The sequence below is a fragment of the Solanum stenotomum genome, chromosome 5, assembly GCF_019186545.1.
Source record: "Solanum stenotomum isolate F172 chromosome 5, ASM1918654v1, whole genome shotgun sequence".
In the NCBI taxonomy this organism is placed as follows: Eukaryota; Viridiplantae; Streptophyta; class Magnoliopsida; order Solanales; family Solanaceae; genus Solanum; species Solanum stenotomum.
In genome coordinates this window covers 38,356,723-38,381,208 of record NC_064286.1, presented here as the reverse complement: position 1 = coordinate 38,381,208, position 24,486 = coordinate 38,356,723, and the positions used below count along the sequence as shown (strand labels likewise).

The 24,486-nt window shown below is 37.4% G+C and overlaps 1 protein-coding gene across 1 annotated transcript; it reads right to left on the bottom strand.

Moving 5' to 3' along the window:
- Positions 1–22,955: 22,955 nt before the first annotated feature.
- LOC125863923 (uncharacterized) lies at positions 22,956–23,933 on the bottom strand. Its single transcript, XM_049543894.1, has one exon. The coding sequence runs from the start codon at positions 23,931–23,933 to the stop codon at positions 22,956–22,958; it is 978 nt and encodes a 325-aa protein (XP_049399851.1).
- Positions 23,934–24,486: the final 553 nt, after the last annotated feature.

Sequence of the window (24,486 nt, the reverse complement as noted above, 5' to 3'; positions counted from 1 at the left end):
TACCTTCTTTAACTAGCTTGTCAACAGGGAGTATATCATTACTCCCCTTCAAGCTAGGAGGGACAAAGATATTCAACACTCCTAGCTTGGATAATAGATATTCATGTTGTAATCTGGACAACCCTTTTGTCAACACATCTGCAGGTTGTTCTTGTGTAGGAATGTTGTTTACTTTGATCAAGCCTTGTTGTTGTCTTTCCCTTATAAAGTGACAATTAATCTCTATGTGTTTTGTCCTTTCATGGTACACTGGGTTTGCAGCAATTTGTATAGCTGCCTTACTATCACTATAAACATGCACTGGTAATTGAGCCTCAACTCCCACTTCTTTCAGCATTCCATGTAACCACACTAAATCTAAAACACTAAAAGCAAGGCTCCTATACTCAGCTTCAGCTGAACTTCTGGAGAATGTGTTCTACTTCTTAGCTTTCCAAGACACCAAAGAATCACTTATCTTGACCGTGTAGCCTGTAACAGACCTTCTGGTAAGTGGACAAGAAGCCTAGTCTGCATCACAAAATGTAGTTACTGTTTCATTAGAAGAACTGCCTAATAATAGACCTTGTCCAGGCTCCATTTTTAAGTATCTGACCACCCTTAATGCAGCTCCTAAATGTGACATCTTAGGTTGTTGTAGGAACTGACTTAGTGTTTAAGTGCTAAAAGATATATTTGGTTTAGTCATGTTAAGATACAATAGCTTTCCAATCAGCTTCTGGTATGCTGCCTGATCTATCAAAGAATCCTCAGAGGCCTTTCTATTTTCCACTTGCTCATCATACTGCCTTGAAGTTAGTTTGACATTGACATTATAGGGTTCCTGCAGGTTTGGCTGCTGACATACCAACTTCAGTTGTAAGTTCAAGGGCATATTTCCTTTTATTCATCAGTGTACCTTTTGATGACCTAGTGAACTCAATACCTAGAAAGTATTTTAGGTCACCTAAGTCCTTCATTTTGAAAGCCTTTTGTAGTGATTGTTTTGTTTCTTCTATCAACTGAAGACTGATTTCAGTGATTAGCATATCATCCACATACACATGTACAATACAAACTCCAACTTTTGATTTTTGAATGAACAAAGAATAATCATATTGACTTTGTTTAAACTTGAGACTAGTGAGAGCGTCAATTAGCTTGTGATTACATTGTCTTGGAGCTTGTTTAAGCCCATATAATGACTTTGTCAGTCTACACACCTTCTCCCTTGATTGACAAAACCCTAAGGAAGTTGCATATATATTTCATCTTCTAGATCACCCTGTAGAAAGGCATTGAAAACATCCATATAATGGATATGCCAATACCTTGAAGCAGCAATAGACAATATAGACCTCACTGTTACCATCTTTACCACTGGTGAGAAAGTCTCTTTATAATATATCCCTCTTGTTGGCTATACCCCTTAGCAACTAGCCTTGCCTTGAACCTTTCTATTTCTCTTGTAGACTTGTATTTGACTTTGAATATCCACCTACAGCCTATATGTTTCTTCCCATGGGGCAAATCAGTGATCACCCAAGTCTTGTTGTTTTCCAATGCCTGCACTTCAACCTGCATAGCTTCTACCCATCTGTAATCCTTAACAGCTTCTGAGTAACTGGCATGTTCTTTCAGTGAAGATGTAGAAGCAATGTAGCTTTAATAGGAAGGGGTAAGGTGACTATAGCACATGTAGTTACTTTTAGGATACTTCACTTTGTTAGATGTAACAAAGTCCTGCATCCATCATGGTTGTAGTCTAGTCCTGGTATACCTTCAGGCTCCTGTTCACTTCTATTACAACTAGATAACACAGGAACTTGAGTATTCAACTCTTCAAAAAACACTACTGATCTTTGTAGCACATCCTTAAACATGTGTTGTGTAGTAGGTTCCTTTACTTGTGAGAAGGGAAACATATATTCTCTGAATAGGACATCCCTACTGACAAAAAATGTTTTATTAGAGAGATCAAATAGTACATATCCCTTTTGAATTTCTGAATATCTCATATGGACTGCTGACTTAGATCTTGGTAGCAACTTATCATGTTCATTCATATTCTTCGCAAAGCATAAACACTCAATTGTTCTGAAATGAGACAACATTGGCATACAGCCATATAGACTTTCATACGGAGTTTGTAAGTTGATCACACTACTAGGAATTCTACTAATGATATAAGCTGCAACTAGCACACAATGCCCCCAGCATTTCAAGGGAATTTGTGCCTAAAACCTTAGTGCTCTTGTGACTTCAAGTAAATGTTTGTGTTTCCTTTCAACCACCCCATTCTGCTGAGGGATAGATGGACAAGACCTCTGATGAATAATTCCTAACTTTTTAAACATGGTTTCGCACACTGAGTTGACAAACTCAGTACCATTATCAGTTTTTATCACCTTAACAGTCTTAGCAAATTGATTTGTAACATACTTCAGAAATACTTGCAATGAAACACATACATCATCTTTATGTTTAAGTAAAAACAACCAAGTCATTCTTGAGAAGTCATCAACAATAGTCAGAAAGTATTTATTTCCATCAAAAGTAGTTGTATTATGTTGTCCCCAATGATCCACATGAATCAGATCAAAACAAGCTGAGCTTTTGATACTACTTGAAGGAAAACTTAGTCTTGTTTGCTTAGCATATGGACAAACTAGACACTTTACACTGACTTTCGTTATTCATATCAAAGATCTTAGCTAACACTGCAGATGATACATCACCTAGCCTTTGATGCCACACCTCCATATTTGAGAGGACTTGTGTGGCAGCCAATGCAGTAGGTTTTTCATCTGTGACATGTTTGTGTGTATAAAAGCCCCCTGACTTTTCTCCAACTTCCTTCACCTTCCCAGTGTAAAGATCCTGGAAAACACAACAATTAGGGAAGAAGGTGACTGAACAACCTAGTTCCTTAGTCACTTTGCTTACGGACATCAGATTGTGCTTAAATTCAGGCAAGTAGTAGACATTGGAAATGGCACTGCTATCTGATACAGCACAGGATCCCACATGAGTTACTTGGGTAGTGTCTCCATTAGGTAGGTATACATACTTAAGAACCTCTAGTTTTCTCACTGATCCTTTAATAAACAAATCCAAGTCGACGGGGTCGAAATGCATTTTCTTCTTTGTATTCAATAAGTATTGCATGACCAAATAATTCAAGGAAGGGTGGACTGTGGGGAGGGTCCATTTAAGTAGATGTTTCATCGGGCGGTCAGAGCGGGACTTCTTTGAAGTTAGATACCATGTGATTTGTATCACCTGTATCTACAATCCATACTTTATTACTATCAGAAACAAATAATGTTTTACCTGCAGTGTGAGCAACAAGTGTAGCACTGTAGTAAGGAGAAGTAGGGTATGTGTTTTGATGATAGCCTTTGAGTATATGATCATATTGATCCTTTCTAAAAGTGCACCCCTTAAGTAGTTGTTTGACCTCTAATTCAGCTTGACTCACTTGTCTAGAGTAGTGTGTGGAACTTGAGCTTCCAACCCCCACCTTGATCAATATGAGAGGAATCAGACTTCCTTCCCCATCCTAGTACTTGAACATTGGTATTCATACCATAGGAGAAATGAGCTTGACTAGAGTTATGTGATCCAGATGAGGTGAACTCAGAAGGAACTCCTTGAACTTTCCTTTTGGACTTGAAATCACGTGGATACCCTACTATTTTATAGTAGAATTCCTTGTTATGATTGTCGCACCCTATTTTGAGCCAGGCCGAAACAGTTCACAACATAATATGACTGTCACTCTGATTTTTTGGAAAAAATTATTTTGTTTTTGTTTTAGAGTCGCCACCTAAATTTTAAGGAAAATATTAGGAAAACCATTTTTTATATGTAAATGTAAACTCAATTTTGATTTGCGAAACCAGTGAGATTCTGAGTAAGGGTTTTGGTTACTCGAGGGGAAGGTGTTAAGCATCCCTCAGAGCCTATTCGAAGACAGTCCTTAAACTCAATTTAGGAAAATATGATTAGGAAAACTTGTTTATTTATTTGCTTTTAAAAATCAAATGATAAGTTAATTAGTTAGTTTAAGAAAAGTGTTCAATACAGGGTACAACATATTTACTTCTTATAAAATATATTTAATACTAGTATTTTTATCATATTGTAAAAATAAATAAATGTACTTAAGAGTATGATATATATGTATAAATATATATAGTTGTATTATAAAATTATCCTAAAAATAAGTAGATGTTGAATTTGCGAGAATCTATCGTCTTATTTAAGACGTGAAATAAAAATAAGATAGTAGTTGGGTGTGAATATGTAGTAATATGTGATGTGTAATTTGAATTAAAATATATAAAATGGAGTTTTCTAAAATAAAATAAAATAAATGATACTAAATGTCAAAATATCATATAAAGGTTTGTGATCTTAAATATGTTTATTACAAAGTGTAGTATATACATGTAAGTTGTTCAAAACATATGAAAGTTTATTATTCTTTTTACATGTAGGGATAAGTTGACGATAGATTTTATTTAGTAAAATAATATGTATATTTAAGTGTAGGGATTTATAAAATAAAAATAAAACAAATAGCATTCGTAAAATGGATAGCAGGTAAAAATAATAGGTTATGTATAGAGAAAGCTAAATAAAAAATATATAGAATTTATACCTCTATATGTGTGACATATATATGTCTGTACCTTGTATTTGAATCTGTTGGCATATCTAAAATTTTGAAATAGCATGTTAAAAGATTAAAATGTTTTTAGCAATGTTGGATCCAAAAAGTAAGAATAGTCAATACATTTTGTAAAGGGGCGATGTAAAGAGTTTAAACATAGACCTAACTGTTAGGACTCATTCTATAGTCACATTTTGTTTTGTTAAATATGTAAGTCTACTTCGCTACTTATTTTTTCTTTTAAAAAAATATAATTCCACAAGTTAATTATTTTTAGCCTCTATGTATCTCTAAATTCATTTGGAAGTCCCAATTCACGAGTTTTATTTTTTTCTACTTAAGTACCTAAATGAATATTATTTCACCCTTTTTAAACTACAATTGAGAATTATAGATGATAAGTTTTCCTATTCCTTAGGATAAAGGCCTAAGTCGATATATATTTCTTTTCCCCAATTTTGAAACACTAAACGAATATTATTTTAACCTTTTGAAACTTCATTTGGAAAACTTTTAAAACTATATGCCCCTCTTTTCAACTTAAAAGGCCTAAAAGAATGTTATAAGAAAAAATGCTAACCCATTTTTTAAGAAAATATCTTTTGTATCATTTGTTCTAAAGATGTCTCAACTAAATTCATAAACAAATAATATTAGTTCACGTAAAATAAGCTTCAAAATAAAAGACAAGCAACATATCAAAACTTGTAAGTAAAGGTTAGTCAATATATCCAAACAATATAATTAAGACCCGGAAAGAGGAAGGCTAAGAAATATTGGACTCCTAATTTGCGAGACTCCAAGCATCGTGATGATCCTAATTGCTGTTGGCCTAATATTTTAGGCCAATAACGAGTTTCAAAGTAGAAACTCCAGCCCTCCGGTTGTACATGAAACATAAAAAGAGGCAAAAATTAGTAACTTAATATTGAGCCAAAGATCAGTCAACAATATATGTAAACTTGAAGTGATGCAAATACTTTACTATTTTTGAGCAAATATTTTTACCAGGAAAGAAAACCCTTTAACCAAGTGAACAAAGAATATATATACCTATTTAAGAAAAGCTACTTTACATCTATCAAAACTAACGTTCTTAACCGGGACAAGACTCTTTGAACCTGTGAACAGAATAGTAATTTTTGGGAAAGAACACCAGACCTTTAGCTATTTCCTTTTATCTTACGAGAGAGAAATTATTATTAAGACACAACCAAGATTTGAGAAGCTAAACATATAACGAAAAATATGTTGAACCGCTTTATGACTATTCATCTTAAGAGATATTCCTAACAAATACGATCATATCTATATATGGATGGTCATCACTTAGAAAAATCATGAAAAGAGTTTGAGCTAACTTTGGACATGGCTGCCCACGTGACTGATCCCAACATGACATCTGATTTTTAATGAAAAAGAAATCTTTGGAGATGCATTCCTACAAGCTCAATATATGTAACATTAAATAATGAAGTAAGCCAAAGAAGAGCATAATATGTACTAGTTATTTTCTAAAAGAAATGAGCCCTGATCCATTTGAGAAAAAAAAAAGGAACAGAACATGTCAAAGATAGAAAATGTCAAACATTTTGATTTCCACAAATGTATATGAATTATCTTAACAACATCTCAAGTTGTTTCATGGTTAAAAATATAAAGGAAATAGCAGCAATACATTGTACATAGAGTCGGATATATTGGAACAAGCCGTCAAATTATCGTGACAAAGCATATACTTGATCGGCAGACCATATCATTGATTTACTAATCAAATCGTAATCATGGTAGCTGAAGTTCAAATAGAGAGTAAACTTCTCAACTCGACCTTTAATCTCATAACATTACACTCTTAGTTACATGAACATGTAAAGATTTCAAACAAGAACAGTGAACCGATTTCAATTATATAGATGACAGAACATCGATTTGACTTAAGTTTACAGCCTGAAATTAGTTTTTGTGTACAAAATACATCTAAGAGGCAGCATTTACATTTAGAGAAATAAAACCACACACATAATCAGATTGGTAAATCAACAGTCCCTCTCATTGACCACAAATCTTTCCTAACATTTTTTTTATAACTAAACGAATTTAGATGGGCAAAATTGAGATAACGACACAAAACTATATTCTTATTTCCAGAAACCGAAAGCAAAATGTAAGACGAGGGTGATTACTGACCTTGTGTAGAGCAGCAAACTAGAACTTCGACGTCAAGATTCTAACTTCCAACTTTCTCAAACTCGAATTCAAGACCGAAAGTCGAAAGATGAAAGAAGGTAGAAATTTTCTTAAATCTAATGCTTGAAGTGTGTTCTATCTCTATTTTTCCGTTTGTTCCCTAATGTTGTTCCTATCCGTTTTCTTGATTCTTTTCTTCTTTTTCTCTCCCCTCTCCCTCATTTTTTTTCCTCTACCTCGAATGGAACCAAATGGCTTCTTTTATAGACAAATCGTAAACTCCATTTGGCCTCAAGAAGTCAAATTTTTAAATTCTAGGGAAGCCAAATCTGAAGGAATAATGATGAAGGGGAAGAAAGTTTCTTCCAAGAGTCGCCTTTTTCAGACGGATTTGAAAGGGGTTGAGTGACTAATGGGGCGTAGAGCAAGGAACCACTGAAAATTAACATTTTCCGCCAGTCCATAGCCGTTTTCTGACTGAGGCGATGGGAGAGGTGAGGAGCGGCCATGGGGAAGGAGGAAAACGCGTTTGGGAAAGGAAAAAACTTTGGGGAAGGTATGCGGCTGATGGGAATTGTACTTATTTTGGGAAAAGATGAAAATGTCCTATTTAATTCGGGCCGTCCGATCATTTGATCGGACGGTTAAGATAAATCAAAAATCAAAAGAAAAAGTTTTATATATATTAAATAATGGTAAAAGCTTAATTTACTAGGACCGTTAGATTTAATCGTAGGGTCAAGATTTGAGCTAAAGAAGCACAGTCCATGTGCTCGCGTACATGGCACACACGGATTGGCTGGTTTAAGGAGACTTGGATTGCCAAATTTGCTCCAATTAAAATCAATTAAATTATAACCTCTTATTTATTAAATAGTCATTATTTATTAAATTATTTTGCAAGATTAGCTTATTTGATAAAATTAGTCACTCTTAAAATTAATATAAATTAGTAACTCATTAATTAATTAAACTTTCTAAGTTTAGACAATGTACAAAAAATATCTATTACGACAAAAGAAATTATATTTGAACAAAAATAGATTCAATTTTTAAGAACGACACTTTTTTTAAAAAAAATGAGAAAGTAAGTAATAATATAATATATTTAATTTTTGTAAGAAATAACATTTACGAAATAAATTTATCAAATATAATAAATAATCAAAATTCTGTTCGCATTCCTAAAAAAAAAAATTCATAACATATATATCCTATTATTATTATTATTAATTTAGTTAAATGTGGAGAGCCAAAATTGGGTGTCAACAACTTGCCCCTTTCTTTGTCCATGGAAGAGGGTAAAGTAGACATGGACAAAGAAATATTGACACAATCCAATTTTAGGTGACCCACCAAAATACACTTTGAGCAATAACTTGACAAGAATGTTTATGGAGTTCTGGCCAAACACTGCTCCTGAGTTGCCTACATATCTCAGGTTTCATGAGAAATCAGGCCATATGTAGTTCGAGAACAAAGCAAATTTTATTAAAAATTTGCCCTAGTATCGGATTATGGTAATACTGAAATCTTTTGGTGGTGAGGTATGAAGAGATTAGCACAAATAGAGGGGTGAGATATAGTTCTAAAGAAACTTGAATGAGAAATGCTCTGTAGCAATTTCTACTGAAGACTCAAGGTAGATAGATGAATTTTCAAAAGGATGCCCCAGTGTCGAGTTACAATGAACTGAGACATGGAAGAGCTATAAGTGAAATTTGAATCTGAACTTTTGAAAATTGAGTCGAGTTGAGTTTTGAGAGTGAATCCTTGACATAGCTAGTGATGCTTGATATCGCACTAACTTTCCCTAGTTTGCTGCTTAGAGGGAGTTCCTCGTTGTAATGCTTTGTCCTGTAAAACATGTAAAAGGGTGAAAGGTACATGTTGCAACTCAAAAATTATAAATTGAAATAGTAATGAAAAGAGTAGAGTGTAGATGTTCAAATGATTGTCGATGTCTCTTTTATGTATTGTGAATGTGATGTAGGTAAAGTAACTTGCAATGTAGAGGCCCTCGACTGGCGGGGCTGCTGTATTGTAAAAGCCGGCATCTGGTTGTGTATAGCTTGTAATGTAAAGCCTCCGGCTAGCGGGGTTGTTGTATTGCAAAAGCCTGTATCTGCATGTGTAAAGCTTGTAATGTAAAGCCTCCAGCTGGCGGGGCTGTTGTAATGTAAATGCCTGTATCCGGCTGTGTAAAGTTTGTAATGTAAATCCTCCGGCTGGCGGGGTTGTTGTAATGTAAAAGCCTGTATCCGGCTGTGTAAAGGCTGTAATTTAAAACCTCCGGCTGGCGGGGCTGTTGTAATGTAAAAGCATGTATCCGGCTGTGTAAAGGTTGTAATGTAAAGCCTCCGGCCGGCGGGGCTGTTGTAATGTAAAAAGCTTGGATCCGGCTGTGTAAAGCTTGTAATGTAACATATTATTGTTAGCGTATGACAACGTCGTTATGCTTGCATGCCCCCGGTTGGTGGAGCCTCGATGACGTCGCTACGATGTTAGTCTCCGATTGAAGGAGTATTGCTTCCTTGCTTATATACAGGCTCCGATTGGCGGAATTCAATCGATGTTTGCTTTGTACAGCCTCCGGTTGGCGGAGTTTGATGATGTTTGCTATGTACAACCTTTGGTTGGTAAAGTTTGACGACATTTTCTATGTACAACCCCAGACTTGTGGAGTTTGGCGCTATTAGACGGTGGTCCCCGATTGGAGGAGTTGTTGATGAGGTTAGATTACAAGCTCCAGTTGGTGGAGTTATTTTGAAAGAAAGCCAACTATCTTATTTTCCTACAAGGATCCTCTTTCTTCGGCATTTGATCTAGATCTTGAGCGTACCTGCAAAGATTTAAACAAAATATATTTTAGTCATAAGATGCAAGTTGAAGTATTTCCAGGAAATCAAGTAGAGAAAGAGTATTTTGGCTTATGATTGTGAGAAGTCAAATGGCGTTTCTGGTCATGCCCCGAGACTTGATGTTATTTTCTTGATTCATGTGTTCCTGCACTCAAAGAAATTTTTTAGTTTGGGAGGGGTGTTGATTTGTATCGACTCGCAGACTGAAACCTTGTCACTTGAATCCTTCGACACCTCGTCAGTACCGCTCATAGTTTCTTAACCTAGAGACTTGGTAGGTGGGTGAGTAGAAAAATATTGTTGAAAATAATTAGCTTGTTTTTCAAGAAAATAAGTATACTACGTATATTAGGTGTGTGTGTATATATATATATGTGTGTGTATAGATTGTAATTCTCCAGCGTTTTTAGATTATGACATGGGAGAGTGAAAAATATGACATGCAATGTAAGAACATGTAATGTAATGACCGAGCTTGACTCAAGCTGCCTGCGTATCCAAGTGGAATCAGGTTAGGACATAGTTCAAATACAATAGAAAAGTGAAAAATGCAAGGGACCCGACAAGGATTGCCTACGTATCCCACCAAGGGAATTCAGGTCGAGCGTAGTTCTAAATACATGGAAATGATGATTTGGATTTTCTAAGAGAGACCGGATTCGATGTGAGTTGCCTACATACCCCACCGTGGGAAGTCAGGTCTAGACGTAGTTCTGTTACATTGAAAAATGCACAAGTACACAAAATAAACGTTAATCTTGAGGTCTTCAAATATAGTATTTCTTGATGGCGTCTGAATTAATTGGCTTTGTGCTCACTCTACCGTCCATTTCTGCTAAGATTACCGCTCCTCCTGAGAGTACTTTATGAATCATGTAGGGTCCTTGCCAATTTGGTACAAATTTCCCTTTGGCTTCTCCTTGGTAAGGAAAGATCTTCTTCAATACTAACTACCTCGGTGTGAACTGTCGAGGTTTGACTTTCTTGTTGAATGCTTTGATCATTCTGTTCTGCTTAAGTGGTCATTATTCGGGTGAAGGGATGGGCTGGGGTAGGTAAGGGATTGTGGAACTTTGGTTTTATTTAGCGAGGAACCATTTCACTCGGCATCGAATGATCAAAGCTAAAAGCTTTAGGCATCTTTTGAGCATGTTCAGCTTCCAAAATTCCTGGAGTCCTACGCTACGGCATTATCACAGAAAGAAAACATGGCTAGTAGATAACTATTTTCTTATTATAGAAAGTGATCAGTTCTTTTGATCTTGTTCGGGCTTGGAAAAGAAACTTGTGAAAGGTTTAAGATTGCTCATTGAAATTCCACGGTTTACCGGCCACAGATGAATGGAGCAGTTGAGGCTGCAAATAAGAATATCAAGAAGATCCTAAGAAAAATAGTGGACAGTCACAACTTTAATCCACAGCCGTTATTGTCTTTCTACAATAATGGTATGGATTTGGTTAGTAATCGGAGATTACAAATGTATATCGACCGTCTATGATAATCAATGTTACCATTAATTACCATAGATGTCCAACCACTCTTGGTGCTCCATTTCGACACCAATGAATATTTAACTAAACACTCTATTTTGTGCTCAGAGAAATCCATTCAAGGAATTTTCCAATTCCTTGACCGGGTCTTGAAAACCCGGATGATGCCATAAAAAAAGAAAAAAAATAGAATATACAAATACGTCGTACTTAAATAAGTATAATCAACACGCAGTAGCCGGGAAATTGGAAAAACAAGGGCGCAAGATTTTGACATCATAATCTTTTTTTATTTCATATTTTCACCGGGCTTGGACCATGTCTCCCGAACAATGTCAGTACATATGGCGCAAGACGATACCACATATCGAGGTCAGAATGGGATCGGGTGTTTTCACATCTTACCGTAGTGCCCGGTTTGTCTTGATTTCCGATTGATGAACAAGAAGGAAAATGGAACAATTGGATTTTGGACTCGCCCCCACGGAGCAAAGAAAGCGGGCTTTGCCCCAGCTACCGCTATCCTTGGGAAACCAAAGGAGCTACCGAAGGAAAGGGATGCAATCTCTCCCTTGGCCTTTGGAGAGGAGAGGGCAGAGAAGAAAACGTCCTTCCCGCAAGTTTTTTTGCTTCCTGCGTCCTTACTAGTAAAAAAGGGGCTCTTCGACCAAGAAGGCATTCTGGTAGGAGTCAACTGGCACCTTCTTAAAGCGCCTGCCCGGCTTTCAGGTCACTTGCGAAGGGAACAAAGCTTAGGGCTCAAAGAAGTCCTCTCATCCTGAGGTGAGGGTGGGATACCTATCGAAATCAGAAAAGATGGAAAAGGCTATCTACATCCAATTCAAAGTTTCTTGCATTTTCCGATGTAGTTGGCGACAAGAGCTTCTTATGAGACTGAATGTCATATTTACCTTAAAGTTGCTTAAGATTGTTAAACTTCACTATTCGACTTGATGCGCTGAGAGCGATGAAAAAAGATTTTCGGGGTAATGGAGACCAGGAAAGAGGGAAGCTTCAATCAGCCTTAAGGCATGGAATCGTAATCCTCCTTAGCTTTTTTCGTTGAGGTAAGGTATAAGGTAAGGCCTGCAAGTGTAGTTTTCGTTTGTATTGGTACTGAATGAACATATCAAACAAAGGTGAGCAGTATAAGCCCTTTTCCAGCCAGCCTGGGAAAAGCAGTGAACTCTAGAAGCTAGGGCTTTGTTCACCTTTGGACACGAACACTATTCCGTTCTTAGCGGAAACCCGCCTTAGAGATTGAACGGCAATAAGATAAGTCAACGTACAATCTAAGACAGCACTGATAGCTTGTAGTGAACAGCCCCATTATGAAACCAACCGACAGCATCCTTTGGTACTTAAGTAGTTAAGGTTTGGAACCCTTGCAACTGTGATAGAAAGTCGTTTGCTTGTTGTCAAACCCTTCTCCTTTCTTTTGAATCAAAGTAGGTCACGACTGTTGTATTTTAGTCGGTCGGGGGAAGCGGTATCTTCGTGCTCCGCTTCTCTAGCGCTTGCTTGCGTGAAGGCCTATGCCCTTTTCACTAGGTCTAAAAGCTTCCCAAAAGATCTAATCCAACAGAAATCCCGCATTGAGTGTAGCTGATATGCGGCTATGGCTAGCTGATCATATCATTCCATAAAAATAATCTATATGTATAGAGAGATCCCCCTAGATATACAAATAGAATAGACGTTCATGGATAGACAGACATTCCATGGATTCTTAGTTTTTGGGGTAATTTGTGACCCTTACAATGTTCGCCTCAATTTGCTTAGTTACCTCCTCCTTGATCCTTAAGCTCAAATTCTGCTTGAATTTTCTTGTCTTTTGCTTAACAGGTAGACAAGTGGGATCAGTCGGTAATTTGAGCAAGAAGTTCACACCATACGAGGCAAGATACATGTTGTTGGAACGAACATGTTGAGCTTTGACTTGGATTGCGCAAAAATTTAGGCATTACCTGTCTGCATACACCACGTACTTGATCTCAAGAATGGATCCACTAAAGTAAATCCTTCAGGAGCCCATGCCTACGGGTAAACTGGCGAAGTGGAAACTTTTGTTGAGCGAGTTTGATATTATGTATTTGACACAGAAGGCCATCAAAGGACAAGCCTTGGTTGATCACCTCGCAGAAAACCCGGTGGACCAGGATTACAAGCCACTCATGACCTACTTCCCTGATGAAGAGGTTTTGTTTGTAGGAGAAGACATATCAGAGTCATGTGATGGATGGAGAATGTTCTTTGATGGAGTATCAAACTCTATTGGAGTTGGAATATGAGCAGTCTTAATTTCGGAAACAGGTCAGTATTACCCGATCTCAGCCAAGATCAGGTTTTATTGTACCAATAACATGGCGGAATATGAAGCCTGTATACTTGGACTCAGGATGGCCATCGACATGAACATCAAAGAACTCTTGGTGATAGGAGATTCTGACTTATTGGTTCATCAAGTGCAAGGAGAATGGACAACTAAGAATGTCAAGATCCTTCCTTATTTGCATTACATAAAAGAGTTGAGTAGGAGATTCATAAGGATTGAGTTCAAGCATGTCCCTCGAGCTCAATGCTTTGGCAACATTGTCCTCGATGATTCAACACCCAGACAAGAATTACATTAACCCTATTGATATAGAGATACATGATCAACATGCATATTGTTTTCATGTAGATGAGAAACTAGATGGAAAACCCTGGTACGATGACGTCAGAAGATTGATAGAAGCACAAGAATATCCTGAAAATGCTACAAGCAAGCAGAAACGGACTTTAAGGAGGATGGCCAATCATTTCCTCCTTAAAAGAGAAATCCTATATAGGAGAACTTCGGATTTAGGATTGCTGAGGTGCATCAACGCTGCAGAAGCGACAAGGCTTTTGGAAGAAATACAAGCAGGAACATGTGGACCTCACATGAATGGGTTCACCTTGGCAAAGAAGATTCTAAGAGCCGGATATTTTTGGATGACCATGGAGAGAGATAGCATTCGGTATGTGCAAAAATGTCATCAGTGTCAAGTGCACGGAGATTTTATACGGGTTCCACCAAATGAGCTTAATGTGATGGGTTCCCTTTGGCCATTTGCCTCTGGGGCATGGATGTTATTGGACCCATAGAGCCTCCCGCGTCAAATGGACATCGTTTCATCCTGGTGGCTATAGATTATTTCACAAAATGGGTCGAAACTTCGACATACAAGGCAGTGACTAAGAAGATAGTGGCAGACTTTCTTCGCAATAACATAGTTTGTCGGTTTGGAATTTCAGAATCAATCATAACAGACAATGCAGCCAACCTCAATAGCGATCTTATGAATGTCATCATAAGACCAAGCAAATACGTCAACATACTGCTTAAGCAATTCTATTAACTCTTGCTTTCTTTCAGCCTCCAAATGTATGTTGACTCGTGTCTCCTTTACGATTTCCTCATCCCCTAAGTTGACAACCTCTGTTTCATCCATATTGGGTTTCTTCTGACTTTCTACCTGCTCGATCTCGTGTGGCACATTTTCAGGCTTCATGCTGTCATCATACTCTTTGTGATCTTGTTCATCATTTTCACCTTGCTCAGTGGATTCGTCACATGTCATAACCATTGAACGAGGATTTTTAATAATATGAGTGCTGAAAAGTGCAAAAGGTAAGTAAAAATAAATAGATATTTAAAATGACGAGATTTTTTTAAAAGAAAATAAAGACTTTTATTTCAAAGCATTCTAGGTTTTAGAAGAGGCAAGCAACAAAAGATTGGGCATGATTCAAGCCTCAATTTGATCATGCAAATTTTTAAAATTAAGACTATTTTCCACACTTCCAAGACTCTGGTTGAAACAGGGATGGGCTGGTGGTCCAATTCTGCAAGATTTCTCCAGGTTTAGCATCACGAATGGTCAACTTGTTGAGATTTATCCCTTTCTCTTCTCCAGCCATGGCCACAAACAGATTGCCTAATCCATCTACGATGTCATCAACGCCAACTTGATCTAGAATCGAAGCTTGTTCTGGTACAAAGATTGTATCGCTTGACCCGTGACAGTCTCTTCCCGAGGCAGGCTCATATCCTAGTCCGTTGGTGCCTCTCTGATGCTTCAGCTAGATCGGCTCTACTATGCCATTGGACTTAGGTCCAAGTCCATTCTTAGGCTGATATCCATACTTCAACATTTCAGATGCAACCATTTTGGCTGCACTTGACAACTTGGTATCTTTAGGCTCTGCTCCCTCATTGACCCTTATAGCTTGCATGATTTCCAAAGTGTGAAAAGTGGCTCCGTCTAACTCATTGGTGGCTGGGATAGAATTAACAGAATGAATGGGGTGACTGAGTTCTCCGTGGATGGTAACTTCTGTGTGACCCCACTCAAACTTTACACATTGATGAAGAGTGGAAGGAACCGCTCTTGCGATATGAACTCATGGTCTTCTCAACAATAGGTTGTAGCTGGATGTTACATCCATCACTTGAAATAGAATGGGGAATTCAGCCGGCCCCACCTATAAAGTGAGATAGATCTCTCCGATGACACTTCTTTGCGCTCCATCAAAAGCTCTAACTTTCACACGACTTTCCCTTATCTCTCCCATATTAATGCCTAAATCTCTCAAAGTGGTGAAAGGACAGATGTTGCATTCAGAACTACCATCAATTAAAACTCAAGTCACAATCTTATCACAACATTTGACTGCGATGTGAAGCGCTTTGTTGTGCCCAGCCCCTTCTGCGGGCAACTCATCATTGTGGAAAGAAATCTTGTTAGCTTCCACTATTCTTCCAATCGTTGCAGCTAAGGTCTCACTTATGGTCTCTTTTGGAATTATCACTCCTCTTAACACCTCCATCAAAGCATTCATATGAGCTTCAGAACTCATAAGCAAAGACCAAATGGATATGTGGGCTGGCGTCTTCTTCAGTTGTTCTTCAACCGAATAGTCTTTAGACTGCATCTTCTTCCAAAACTCTGCGGCTTCAGCATCGGTAACATTCTTCTTTAGATTCTAATCTTTTCTAAGAGCTCTTTGATTTAGGTCCTCTGAGGCATAACATCTCCCCGACCTAGTCATCCCTTGAGCCACGGCAGTGTCGATCATCTTGCCCTTGACACTTGCTCGATAGTCCCAAGGGACTACTTTGGTGTCATACTCAGGCTTCTTAGTAATTAGAGTGGTCACTACAATTCTTGGGAGATATGTTTGGACAGTCAGAGGTTTCCTTAGTTGAACAGTGATAACAGGTTGCACCGAAGATGTCATGGCATCCGCTTCATATATTCGTCATCCAAAGTAACCATGTTGATTTCCCGATTCTCATGGTTTGGCAAGGGATTGTTGTTCACATTGGGAGGTGCTGGAGTGCATTTGATTACTCCTCTCCTGATCAAAGACTCGATCTGGTTCTTCAAACCATAACAATCTTTTGTGTCGTGTCCCTGGACTCCCGAGTGGTAAGCACATCGCTTGTTCCCATCAAAATTACAAGGGATTGGATCAGGAAGTTTTCCTTCAACTGGTTGCAGCACTCCCGTTGTCCTCAACCTCTCAAACAATTGAGCATAGGGTTCAGCAATCGATGTGTAAGCGCGAACATTTCTAGCTTCAGGATTTGGACGTGGTCTCGGTGCATATTCTGGTATATTCAGGTGGATTGGTGCTTGGACGGAGACATATGGTCTTGGAGGATTTTAGTATGCTGGTGCTCGGGGTGGATTATAGTGTGGTTGGGTATCATATACCGGGACGTATGAAGTATGCGCCGTGATTTGGGGATTATTGGGGTATCGGTGGGATGGTCCTCCTGGTTGGTAAGTGACAGCTGAAACATCCTCCCTTTTCTTTTTGATGTCGCCAATTGAACCCGATTGTATAGCCCTACTTGCAGCTTGCAATGCAACCATAGACTGAATCTTCCCAGATTTAACACCTTCCTCTATAAAGTCTCCCATCTTGACCAATTCTGCAAACTTCTGACCCATCATTTTGTCAAAGTAGATGCCTTCTTGAGCTCGAATAAAGTACTTCGAGAGCTCACTCTCATCTAGTGGTGGTTGCACCCTTGCGGCCTCAGTTATCCAATGTCGTGCATATTCCTGGAAATTCTCATATGGATTCTTCTGTATATTGGCCAAAGAGAATCTGTCAGCAGTAATTTCAGTATTGAATCTGAAACGAGTCATGAAGTCCTCAGCCATTTCCTACCAGTCACGCCTGTTATGCCGTAATTTTCCTAACCTTTAGAAAAATAACTTTTGAAATGTTTTAAGTATAAAACATCTTAAGAAAAATACTTAGAAAGAGTCGCCACTTAATTTTTTAAAGAAACTAAGAAAACTTAAAATTTTCAAAGATTTAAACAGAAAAAAAATCATTTGAAAATACCAAAGAAGGTTCGGAGTTCAATTTACACTTCGAGAAGGGTTTAAGCATTTGAAGTGTCCGCTAACATGCGGTTGACCTGCGACTTAACTAAAATATGTTTGACTATCTTTATGAAAATAATGGTTTAACATAAAAAAAAAAACTTACAATATTTGATTAACTTTGAGAAAATAATTAAATAAATGATATTTTATAAGAAAAGAGGACAGTAATTGAAACATTGAATTAAATGTGATCAGAATTTTTTTTTACAGAATTAGGTTGATTTTATTTTACTCACTTTTAAAAAAAATGATTTGAACCAAATTGGTTAATTAAAATATGAAAACTATGTTAATTAATTGAAGGATAAAAAGTTTTGACTAAAGATTTTTCAAATAAATTACACGAATTGATAAAAAGTTTTACCGACATAAAGAATATAGCTCATCTTTTGGGGGATATAAATAGGTTAATTAAAATATTCTATGGTTAGAGTTAAATAAAATTAGTCAGGCATAAGTAAACAATTAAAATAGTAAAAGAAATAAGGAAATTGGGCCCCTTCTTGGGCCAATTTCGCTGCAAATTTTGAGCTAATCCAATTCCCGTTTTTGCGTATACACTGGGCGTATATCAGTGTATATGAGCATATATATCAGCTCTTTCCATGTCTCTCTTGCTTCCGGACACATGTGTTTCGCCTCCGCCCTCTGTTTTTGCGTTTTGGGGCCCTCATATCAGTGTATACCGCTGTATACAACATGTATACAACCTATTTTTAACCTTTCGGAACCTGTAATGTTGACTTTCCAGCCTTGTGCTTCAGTTTTCTTTGCCCGGGTGACTCGGACTATGAAAAATAAAATATAAAATTGACCTTTTGTGGCTCAACTCGAGGATGCTAGGAAGAGAAGTCCATCACGGACTTGGAAGGGATTCACATGCAACAAAAAATAAGCAACTTATAAGCAACAATTCACATGATTTTAATGTAAGAAAATAGTGAAATCAAACAAGTTCTACTATTTAAGTATCACTACAGGAATGAGACAACTCTTTTTTTTAGTAGTCAATTATGACGTAAGGTAGGCATGAGAAGAGAAAAATGTTCACATAACTATACTTATGCATTATAAGCAGTGATCAACCAACAACCACAAATTAATATAAGTTAAGTTAGAATATCAAAACCATAAGGCATCAAAGACTTGAACTGACTTAGAAAAATTAAGAACTCTTGTCAAGGTTCACAATAAAACAACACGATAATCAATTCCGAAAAGTCAATTCCAAACTCCGTTTAATAAGAGGATCATACTAGCAATGCATGAAATAAAGGCAACAATTTTAGAGGAAAAGAAGCTAAAACCGAAATCTGTAAATAACTTCTGAAACAAGATCTCCTACTTTATGACAAACTCATCAGTCTAAAACATGTTGCTCTAAATACGATTTTTAGCTAAAAGAAATCAAACCATACTACTATACTAGAACTAAACCCAAATAAGTACACCTGCACATGGATAAAAAAAATCCAAAATAAATAATACTAAGGACGTCCTACACTAAATTGAAACCACATGAGCATTCATATATATTAAGGAAAGATTATCAAGTAGTTGCCATTATAGACAGATTTAGCAAGGGACAAGAAAGCATTTTCCATGGAGCATTGAACCTAAATAAGAACAACAAAACTGAATAAAGCGATTTAAGAATGCTGTTGCAGTGTATAATGAAAAAAACGAACACAAAAATGAGAAACACCCATCCAGAAATCAAGCAAATTTTATCATAACAAGAAGCAAAGTTGAAGTGAGATGAAGAAACAAGAGGCTCACTTATAACGAGATGCCAGATATTTTGACATTACAGATGTAAAACACGAGTTAGCACCAAAGAGACGCAAACATTAAACCGATCAAGCAAGAACAGGGACTAGACTCCACAAGAAACCACCGCAACGAAATCGAAATGGCAAAGAAAACAATCCAAAACACAACTAGAGATGGAACGAAAATGTACAGGGCCAACATATTCGAAAACACGATTGAATATATAAAAGATCACTCGAGCAAACCAGCATAGATTCGACTCACTTACATAACAAAATTAAGCCATATCGAAACTAAGAAACGACTTTAGAAGAGCAGTTCACTGCCTCATCTACAGAACTTCTAACACTCTTAATTCTAAAATGAAAAAAAGAAAAAAAAAAAAAAGCTAAAGCGTACATCAAATCATTTTACTTCTTTGGGAGCAAAAAACAGAGACAGCGAGCTAGACCATGAAGCTTTTACACCACTGTGACCTTAACTCGAGCAAGAAGAAAATTGATACAAAAATAGCTCTCGATTTTTCGTCCTCTTGATAAAAATAAACATATATTTTATTTTTTTAGAATGTAAAATCTCCCCTCATCACAGTGGAAGGATAAGGGTATATATAGGGGAGATTCGAATTGAGAAAGGTGGGAAAACAAGTGGAAAGGAAGAATTTGAATTCGAAATTCAAGTTCTCTTTTCGAAACAACAGTGGAAGAAATGGGAAATCCCTGAAAATGGGTAAAAGGGGACGTGAGGGGTTATAGGTTCGCAGAGTAGTTGGGATTTTTCGCTGGTTTTCTGGGTTTGCGTCTGGAAGAAGAAGAAGACGCGTACTGGGTCGGGTCGGTATCTATATGTACGTATATTGTTGTTGTGTGTATGTTGGATTAAGGTTGATGGGTCATTTAGTGATTTTGGGTTATTGTTGTTGGACAATGAATTGGGTTTGGGCTGGGAATTGAATGGGAGTTAAGAAATGGGCCTGATCTGAATTGTATTGGGCCAATATTTGGCTGAAAGTAATAGATTCAAAAAAATGGAGTGAAAGTGTAGTTAATTTTGAACTTAAAATTTGGACTAATTGCTTAAAGATGTAGCAATTTTGGATTAATTTGGGTCAATTCGGCTAACCATTAAATAAAATGAATTCATATTAATTAATTAGCGAGCTTCTTAATTTCAACGAAATAAACTAATAAACTTAATTAAACTTAAATGACTCAAATTAAAACCCTAATTTAAACCAAACTAAATTAACAAAATACTTAACTAAAAATTGTAAAATCTTTTTTTTTTTTTGGTGATTTTCAAATATTTATAAAATAATGTGATTGTAGAAATATACGTATTCATTATTTAAAATTATTACAAAAAGACAAAATTACTTTTTTTTAAAAAATAAAATAAATAAAATAGCTTGCAAGTATTTTGAATTTCATAAGACTCATTAATTCAAAATTACAATCATCACTAATAAAATATTTAAAATAAAAAATGTTTTTTAGATGATTTTTGAATGTTCAAAAAATACATTAATTATACCCATTATTATATAAAACATATATATCATTTACAAAGTGACGAAACTATTTGAAATGACTTGCAAACTATATTTATTTTAATTTTATTTTTTTGAAATTTTTATAAAACTAATTACTTTAAATCGTTTGAAATTGAAGAAGCTCGATGATTAATTTATATTATGGAGGGTCAAAATTGGGTGTCAACAACGCCATTTGCGAGGGTCTTGGCGGGTATACCAGGTTAATGCTTCTCCAGATAGACTCCGGATGAACAACTTCATCCTCAACTTCTCATTTCTCCCTACACCGACTAACTTGTCACAGTATGCCCTCAAATGTGCGTGTGGGTTGCCTTTTCCATCGAACATGTCAAACTTCGGTGGTTTGTACCCTACTGGCATGTCAATGTCTGGATGGATACACAAGTCATCATAATCCAGACTCTCTGTCCCTCTAGTGACTTGTAAGCTTTTTAATGATTTTCTCAGACCCTGAAGCTGGGCATTTATCGATGCATCTTCTTTCAACCGAGCATCTTTCTCGACTTCGTACGGGATATCAACCACAGCTGGCGTTGTGAAGGTAGGAACTCCAGCGGCATATATGGGAGGAACATTTGGCTCATAGGGAGCGGCGACATGTGCCCCAAGTATCTGCTGCATTGTAGGTATGGTAGGGTCACGGTTGGAAAGGTCGGAAACGGTCCTAACAGCGGTTAGAGAAGCTGGTGGAACTCGATCGTGAGTAGGAGTGTGTTGAGTAAGTCCAGGCTGATTTGGTAAGTTGGCAGAAAGCAAGTCAGCCTTTGGGAAGTAGATAGGTGTCTTGAAAGTAGGGAAAGTGGTCGCCGATAGTTTGGCCAAGTCTCGCACTTGACGCAATTCTTCCCTCAAGATCTCGAGTTCTTGTTCCATGTGAGCCATTTTCTCCTCGTTATGAATGTCAGTTATATATCGAGAACTTTCAGGATCTCTCAATAGGTACTATTATGTTTGTGGCAGCGTTGAATTCGTCTTTATCAGTCATTTTCCCTTTGATCGAAGGTTGTATCGTGAGTCAGCCAGTTTCCAAGTCGACACCAATCAACGTAATTTTGGGGATAAATAAAGAAAAGAAAACAAAGAAAAAAGAAAACTATGTTAGTTTGGGAAATATTGAAAGATGTAACAAGTATGTAAATGTAACACATATATACGCCAATTCAGTGACATTCAAAGTGCGTCCTAATAGAACCTCTTTTTGCCTGAGGTAGGCCTACGTTGCAATTAGTTTGATAATAAATGATTCATTTAAACACATTTTAGATTTGGAGCAAACATAACTTCATTGATTATGGTTTGGCTATTACAACGATGTAGGGGGTAAAAAGCTGAAGAAATGAAAGTACAGGGGTGGCCATAAGGCATACAAGAGGGATAGGTCATACGACCTTTTTTAGGAACTTATGAGGGAATTCAAAGAAGAAAAATGATCTACGGCCATGTTGGAGCATCATCATCATCATCGTCCACATCATAGTAAGGACCCGGGTGATACTCTGGAGACTCTTCAGGGCCATGCTCAAATGATATGTCTATAACCCCTCCATCTCTTAGGTCATAGACGTTAGAACCCATCTCAGAAACCTCCATGTGATCTTCCCACACTTCTTCTTCTGGTCCTCTTCGGGGTCCTCTTTTGGGTTTTCTTCAGGATCTTCTTCTGGGTCCTCTTCAAGATCTTCTTCTGGGTCCTCTTCCTGGATTAAGTAATCGACGGATCCCGAAACTATCTAATTGTACATGGGTGTAGTGAACCCCATGTGAAGAAGCACCGATTCTCTAATCCAATCAATTTGTTGTTTGTCTACAAACCCCCAATGTTCGTGTGCGCTTGGACGAGCCATATGACTCACGATATTCCACCAAGCGTATTACTCTGGCTTACACCAGCTTTCTTCTCCTATTTCTAAATCGATTATGGATTCCCACTCGGCTTGAATATTTCTTATCTGTTCCAGTGAGACTGAAGTGAATGCATCTTCATGAGATCCCATTATTGACTATAGCGGAATGTCTTGGATAACTCCAAACTGCCGCATAACCCGAAGAGGTGCATATGGTTGGATGCCTCTGAGCCCGATTAACTCGATAAAGAAAAAGTACCGAGTCCTTGCAAACGCCAATTCTGTTACCCAAGAGAACTTCCATTGGATGGTGTCTCCCATGACGTTGTTCAAAAATGTGCGCCATTCTTCCCTTCCTATCGGCGCACCCACCCAATTTTGGAGACGATCTTCGTGGCTTTCGATCTTGTTAGGAGCACCTATGTAGTAATCCATTTGGGAATCACGTCGATAGAAATGTTCTCTTGCCCAAATCTGTAGTAATATACTGCATCCTCCGAAGAAATTGTGTCCCTTAATGCAGGCTGTCATTGAACGAAGAACTTCGGCGAGGATCATAGGCACCAAAGTAAATCTTTGTGGATCGTTGAAAATACTTACAACCATCGGTAATATGTTGATGTCGATAGAATTGGACCTTATCGGGAGCACCATAACTCCTAAAAAATCCATAACGAATACTCTTGACCTCATATGCTCCCATGCTCCGCGAGTGCATTCAAATTCACGCTGATATTCATAGTAACCTTCTAAACGCCCAAACCTCTGAAAGAGATAGTCCAACTCGATGTGCCCGCCGTCCACATATCTCAATGATCGAAATATGTGCAGATCCAAGACACTTAGGAAGTCACCTGTACAAATAGTTGAGGGGATCACCGGCAGCCTCCCTCTAATCGGCAGTTCGATAAGACTACTGATCTCCTCTAGTATGGGAGTGATCTCAAAATCCAGGAATTTAAAAGTTACGGTACTCGGTTCCCAAAACCCCATTAGCTGAGTGACAAAGACTTTATTGCATTGTGTCCCCAGAAGCGACAATAATGCTCCTAAATGCCCTTGAATCTCTACCCCGTGTATCCTGCGAATATTTTGCCACCAATTCTGTAGAATGTGGGGCGCTGAAACGACCATTTGGATATCCGGTAAGTCTTGGTTGAGGTTCATCTGAAAAGAGGTAAAGGGTGTAATGAGTTTATTTGCTCCAAATCTATTAAGTGTTTAAGTTTGGATAATTTATATCAATTTCACACAAAGTTTATGTCGTTGAGTTTTAAAGAAGAAACTCATTGACATTTGGGTGGTTTCCTAAATGCAACGACAATACCGTATATTGTCTTGCCTAAGGTTGTGCAACATGACCAATTTTTTAAGAGTAAGATTTTTTCCTATATGTTTGAGAGTGGGACTGAGTAATTGCGAGAAGGTGCACTATCTTAATTGCACCATCTCTGAAACTAAGGAATCCAAAGAAAGTTTCGGAGGAGTGCAGGAACACCCCTCGCGTGTACAGTGTGTACGTGTACGGCCAAGACTCGATAGAATATGCAAATGACAATGTAGGGAAAGCAGTAACAAGTAATGTCTTAAAACAAATAAGGAACACAAGCTTGGATTTCACTTGCGAGCTTTCAGTCAAAGAAATATATCAATAGCAAGCTGAAAAATAAACACGTAATCACAAATG